Source organism: Haemaphysalis longicornis, unplaced genomic scaffold (genome assembly GCF_048455015.1).
Source record: "Haemaphysalis longicornis isolate Haplotype H1 unplaced genomic scaffold, Haemaphysalis longicornis Haplotype H1 scaffold_4, whole genome shotgun sequence".
NCBI classification, from domain to species: Eukaryota; Metazoa; Arthropoda; class Arachnida; order Ixodida; family Ixodidae; genus Haemaphysalis; species Haemaphysalis longicornis.
The window spans coordinates 188,159,437-188,166,410 of NW_027526361.1; the positions used below are offsets into that span (position 1 = coordinate 188,159,437).

Here is a 6,974-nt window from a genome sequence, read left to right on the forward strand (position 1 = left end):
GAGGCGGCTGTCCCGTTTGAAATTGTGATTAAAGTTTAAATTGATATAGTAATATCCTTTCTTCGCAACTCGGCCATGCCTTCGCTCGCACTAAAAGGAAAGAGTGCAGCCGCTGCCACGCGTGCTATTTATCCGTACAAGGCAAGCGTTGGTCGATTGGTGATTATTCTGGTCACGAACTTCTTAATTTGATTTAGTCGTTGTATTACCGCAACTAAAAAACTATCCTGAAAAGAGCACAAAATGCGTGCGCACTTTCTCTGGTCTCAGTTAATTTCCGCGGTACATTGTTCATTGCTTTCTGGCAGCCAAGATACGGAAATAGAAATTTAAGTAAAAATTCACAGGGAAATAAAAGTGCACATGACATGACCTTGTTTCCACGTTGTCAAACTTGCTTTAGAACCACTGCAGTTTCTTGGTATCTGGTACATCCGAATAAAGCCCGCACACCTGAGCGATCTTTTATCTTCTGGTCATTTTCTTGGTGTCTACCCGGCGATCGATGCTTACATTAATCCATCTTCAAGGCTGCGCCAATCATTCATGTTTCGTACTTTCGCGCAAACACGATGCAAAAAGGAGTTTTGGTCGAACCATAGTTCCCTTCTACACTCCTACTACTGCGCGTTGCTGTCGCCAATGCATTTACCCTTGAATATTCGACGTCTGTAGCTATACATCATGATCAGAATAACGACGCATATTTATTTTTAAATCCCAGGCTTTGTAGCAGGTGTGGAAAAACAATGCTGTTAACCTTTGACATCATTTTATGTTTTTCTTCGTTTTTTTGTTACAGAAGGATGTATCGACCGAGAAGCCAGAGAAATGCCAAGAGATTCTCAGCTACACCAATGGCCACGTGAACTACGGAATGACCAATGACGATGGCAGAACAGAACACACTGCCATGTAGTCAACTCAAAGGAACTGTGATATTTCATCGACCACTCGGTTCACCCATTTGTATACGCAATGTATATACCTACTTCGCAGCATGACGTCGCCGTGATGCGGTGACTCTGGCATCGGCAGCGATAGCCGTCAAAATAGCGGTGATAGCATTCTTTCAACGAAGTCGTTGTCGACTCCCGCCGAAATTGCGCGTGGCTGCAGAAGTGTAGAGACACTGCCGCGGGTATGCGTACTGTACACAAGTATTTGTTTCCAAGTATGAAGTAGGCCTATTGGCTCTATTTTATGTGTGCAAAAATATTGAAGGCGTCATTCACTCATTCCCGTAGTAGTGAATAGGGGTACAAAAAGGAACTAGGTTCTAGCATTGAACCAAACCTGTACAGACCATTCGATTTTAGGGGCAGTCCGCCCGCGCGGCTTTTCTATATATACGTGTTAGTGCTGAAGTTTGAACAAAGCTTGGAAAACCTTTTCCGCGGGCGGGCTCCGTACGTATGTCCATCGCTCTCTTTTGCCTTTTCCCAGTCGCTCTCTGTGAAGGTTAATGATGCCTGTGGTGCATTGTATGTGGAGATGTGAACAAACATCTGAATCGGTGACGTGTCGCGCTCTGATCTACCTCGTTGTTTGGCCTCAACCAATGTTCAACGCGCGAAACTGTTAAGTTGAGTAACTCCTATGCGTCTTCCATTGTGAATGTGTCTTGTGGACAACCCGCCGTGGTGGATTAACTGCTAAGACGTCAGGCTGCTTAGCAGAAAGAAACGAGTCCCATTAGTTTGTTTGTTTGTTTGTTTTTTTCCTGAGAGAAGCGCCAATCTCCATTTCTGCCAGCTTGCGGTGTGTTTTAAAGGTACCAGAGTGGTCGAAATTATTCATAAGCCACGGCGTACCTCCTAGCATCCTTTTCTAGCACCCCCTGTAACACTCGCATTTTATTTGCTCGCAAAGCGGAAAAATGGGGTCTTGAAAATTCACTACAGGGCAAAAGACAAAAATACAAGCCCCTTTTTTAAGAGAAAGGGGTTCTAAAAAGCGAACCTTTCTCTCATGCAACCTGAGTTAAAGTGAAAGTAAAAAATCCAAACTGCTTCAACCATGCCGGATGGCGTAATTGAACACACGTTGGCTTAATAACTCGAGAGACCCACGTTCGATCCCGAGAACAGGAAGCGTTTGTTTTTTGTTTTGTTTTTTTTTTCATTTGAGGCGATTTATGTCCCTTTGTAGAAACTTATCAGCATCAAGGCCCTCGGATCCTGTTGTGTAAAGTTGGCTTTCCTGCAGTACATTTTTGCGTGCGGTCGTCTTCAAGGAGGCAAAGAACGGAGTTCGCTTTAAAAATACAAGCCCTACACGCACGCCAAGCAAATACTTCGCGAGAAGCTTGGCGGTACACGAATGCGATGAGCCTTTGACTTGAAATACCGGAAAACGTCTCTACGGGACACAGCTACTGCGGTCACGGCTACCTATTGGGTGCGATGAAGTGTTTCTGACACTCTTGTATCTCAAATGAACTGTCATAATCAACTATCTCTGCGGCATCGGTAACAAGACAAGGCATGTCGATCTGAATCCTGTTTAATACACGAAAACTCTCATTTAGCTGGGCTTCATTTACTTCGACGTGCATTACCCAGGAGCATGGTGGCGCGCTCGCTGTGCGGAAGGTGCAATACTACCTTGATGTCAAGAACGTTAGTTTATTTATTTGAAACTCCGGCCCATCAGCACGCTAGAGAAATTTTACGTCATGCGCCTAGAGAAAACTGAGCAAGTAAACAGATACGAAGGGCTCGCCAATGCGGGAAAACTAAACCTGTGGTGCGTCTATTATTTTCGTGCTAGAGAAAGACGCGCTTCCGCGTGATTCCACTTCATTAAAAGAGTACCGCGCCAAGAATAAAGAGGAGGGCTTGTGCACGTTGCAAGGCAACGCTCAGGCGCGTTGCGCATGCGCGGAACGGCTCGCGTGGCGCCAACAAAGACGCACCTTTGTCCTTTACCCTGCTTTGCCTCCTTGTCTTCCTTGTTCTTCCCTCTTTCTTGAGCCTCCTTTGTTTCTCCTCGAACGCCGTTAACATACAAGTTTCAAATGGTGCCATGAAGACAAAATACCACTTTCCACACTTTTAAATTACTAGTACTGGGTACTTCACTGCGCTACACCGCAACCACGGAATATTTTTTAACAAAAAAACGCAAAACATATAGAAAAACTTTCCGAGTTCGTGTGGTAGTGACATAGTAGGGGCAGTGGTGACGTAGTATGGAGCAGCCCCATAGGGGAGCAAGATTTGTTGACGGGATAGTTTGTCTGATACTTTACAAGCCATGTTCCCAAAGGGGAACATGTTCCCAAGGAGCCACGTTTCCAAAGCAGCCATGTTCCCAAAGGGAAATTATCACTGTGTAACTGCACTCAGCATTCAAGGGATACGATCAAAAGTAACCAGAGGCCCCACAGCCAGTCATGTTGCTTGGCGGTGGCTTGGATCGGCGGCCGCCATTCTTACAAACAAGATTGTGTGACGTCATAGAGAAACGGCCAGAAAATGTCCAGGGAGTGACACTGGTTCATATAACCATTACTTTTTCGAAGTGTGCGATAAAACGATAAAGTGATAAAATTTTCATCGCTGTTGCCATGACAAAGCAGTCTTTTTAATGAACCACACTTGTATTTCGTCTTCATCACACCTCTAAGTGTGAAAGATACACAACCGCATCCCGTAAAAGTGTATCTCTCGTTAGAAATCGGACATTTTGGTGGATTTTAGGTTTGGCGGTATTCTAGATACGTAGCACGGGTCTTGACGATGGATCATTGCAATTTATCGTTTGAAGCAACGTCCTGCGTTTTCGGTGCTCTAGACCTGAGTAAGCTCGAGAATGTTTTCGTAAAGATAATTTAATTAACGCATTCATCGTGCGTGCTCACGAAAACAAAATGATGATAAAGCTACTGGTGTGGCTTCTGCACCATTCACGGCTTTTTTTTTCTTTGGAATGTTTTTTTTATAACGTCTTCGCTGTAAATATGCGCTTGACACTTTTTTGCCATTTTATTGGTCTTATTGACTGACCTGCCATCCCAGGCAGCCAAAAAGTGTTGAATAGCATTTTGTTATATTTTATACGCTCAAACTAACGACAGAACCCGGGGAAGCGATATTAATGGCCTTAAATCTCTATTAAGGCGGAATCATGGGGCGAGTTAAAGCCATGATTTGACTTTACGTAAGAGGTGCTGTCTATGCGGAAATTTCTTGGACCAAGCCGAACTTTACTGCGCTACAAATTATGTGAACGTGAAACCCAGCTCTCAAACGCAACTAGAATATTTCATATTGGCGATAACGAAAACTTTCTTCTCCAACTTTCTGTAAGGAAACATTTCTGTTAAACTCACTCCAGATTTATAATTCTACTTTAACTAATTTGTGGCATATAAAATTTCAAAGGTGGCAATGAACAAATAGGCCACAAACAGACGCGGAATAACCTCTTTTGCTATCTTTCTTCATTTCGCCGTTCGTTCTCTTCTTACTTTATCTATTCCTCCATTTTCTTTTCGCCTACATGCGGCACAGGGAAGGAGGTTAACATATCACTGGTTAACTTGCCTGGTTAACATTTCTGCGCTTACCCCGCTTTCTTCCTTCCTTCGAAACTTCTGGCGAAGACCCGCCTTGTGTCAGCGTTAAGAAAAAGCGGAATGATTTTTCTTTTACGAACAGACATCACAAATTTCGCTATCTGTCGTACCTCATCTCTCGCCATTCCTATGTGCATAGTCCCCATGCGGAAAGCGTTTTGCTCAAAATCATTTCACAACGTACGCTTAGCGCTCAAAGTTTACGAGGCATGTGTAATAAAATAAGTAGTGGTGCGTTTTTCTGTGTATTTGTTGTTGCTGTTGTTGAATGAAGCATGGGGTTACGGGCTGTTTAGTTGACGCCGAGATGAGTTCAGGATGATATATATCCGCACCTTCTCCTGTGAAGAAAGCTGGCATTCCAAAGGTTCGAGCCCCGTAGACCTTCGCCTTTTCTTTTCCGTTATGTGTCGCGTTTATTGTGTCTTGCATTCCTTCATCACACCCTGCGACCTTATAAAGAACATGACAAGGTTGTCAGTTTCGCAAGTAGCTTGGATTGTTTCATGTGAGCGTGACTGTGACAGGACGTGGACCTCACGGTTGTTGTACACCAAATGTGGCACTCAGCACTGCTACAACTTCCAAGCAACACTGACCAAAGCGTTGTGAATACAAAATAAACATGTTTTTATCGTTGTTAACTGCTTCGTCTGTGCGTCAATGTTTCACACAAAAGTGAAATCACAAAATAAAGAGAACAACTTTTTATGTGCATGCGGGCTGCAAGCTTTGTTGAAGCTTCGAAGGGGAACGATAGCGTAACAGCCAGACACTTGTTTTTAACGCAAACGTGTCTCGTCTCTTCACCGGGGCTGTGATACAGAAAACTCAAGAAAACCAGGGATGATTAGGACGTAAGTAGACGGAAGTACGCAAAATAGGACGAGGAAGTAGAAGAACGGCCCGACGAGGCCCCTGCGGACGCCGCCTGCATTCATTATGGTGACGTCAGAATCGACAGACAGAAGTGTCGCTTCGAGGCCCCGGGCATAGCGACGTTCAATTTCCGAGTCAGTGCAGGCCGGGAACTTCCGTTGCGGTGCAGAACTTTTTTTAAGCGCTCTGAAAGGCTCATCTCCGTTACTAAACCAACCTAAACAGCACTCATGTACGCAAAGAATGCGTAAAACTGATCTGAGGTAGCGTTTAGCGTTTAAAAAATAGGGAAAGCGATAACCTAAAATTGCTGTGGCTCGAACCCAGGTGTGGGTGTTAGAATCCGCGAACTTACCCGCTAGGTTACAGAAGTCGAAATTCAAGCTCAGTTTAGCAGTTGATCAAGAAAACTGCGGTAGTTTTCGAAAATGAGCACTCGACGGCGCTGGGTGTAACGGGGAGTGCCCGGCCCGCACTGACATGGACACGCAAGGGTCGTCGGGACGCTGTACCGTCTCTGGAGCAACAGCTGTCAGGGACGACTGTGCCTCAGCACAGCATGCTGTTGGGCTACTCGATGTTGCATCTATGAGAAGAAAAACTGCGAGTAAATAACGGGAATGAGACGGAGGAAGAAGGACGGGCGCACACGGCGACGGCCCTGTCTCCTTTGTATAGTCAGCCCTTTACACGCAGTTTCAAAGACAATAGTCTTTCGATGGCTGCTTAAATGCGAAAAATGTGGTCTGTCTTTCTGTTTGTCTGTCCGTCTGTCTGTCTGTCTCTCTGCCTGCCTGCCTGCATGTCTGTCTGCCTGTCCGTCTGCCTGTCTGTCCGTCTGCCTGTCCGTCTGCCTGCCTGCTTGTCTGTCTGTCTGTCTGTCTGTCTGTCTGTCTGTCTATCTGTCTGTCTGTCTGTCTGCCTGCCTGTCTGTCTGTCTGTATGTCTGTCTGTCTGTCTGTTCGTCTGTCCGTCTGTCCGTCTGTCTGACTTTCTGTCTGTCCGTCTGTCTGCCTGTTTGGCTGTCTGTCTGTCTGTGAGTCCCTTGCTTCAGCCGACCGGCCAAATGTTAAAACAAATTCTTGGACGAGAGGTTTACATAGGAAAAACATTTCCAAACTACTTAATCTGGTTGCAATGTCCACTTGTCAACATTGTTTAGCAAAAAGAAATCAATTGGCATATTTGAGGCGTAACACCAATACATGAGGAATATTTGCAGCGTTCTTCTAATTATAAATACACGGCTGCTCGATTTTCACGATAGCAAATAAGAAAATACGCCTTTAAAAAATGCTTTGACCAAAAAATACAAAAAGCGCTCGAGCCACAACAACCATCCAAGCGACATTCCAAGCTGTTTTGCAATAAAACAAAAGGTTCCAGTGGATGGCGCGAGCAGTGGAACGCGGCAAAATTGACTTCCCTTGAGACCACCCCCCCGTGTTTGTCGTGGGAGGAGCGAGGCGGGAGGGGAAGAGCGTGAGAGTTGAGCAGGAAATAGAAAACATGG

The 6,974-nt window shown here is 45.2% G+C and overlaps 1 protein-coding gene across 1 annotated transcript in view; it reads left to right on the top strand.

Moving 5' to 3' along the window:
* Positions 1-5,226, top strand: part of LOC144179586 (sodium-coupled monocarboxylate transporter 2-like) — a 107,630-nt gene extending 102,404 nt beyond the window's left edge. Inside the window, exon 17 of the mRNA XM_077707997.1 lies at positions 803-5,226. Within this exon, the coding sequence (XP_077564123.1) occupies positions 803-919 (117 nt within the window). The 3' untranslated portion in view covers positions 920-5,226. The remainder of the gene's footprint in view (positions 1-802) is intronic.
* The last annotated feature ends 1,748 nt before the right edge of the window (positions 5,227-6,974 follow it).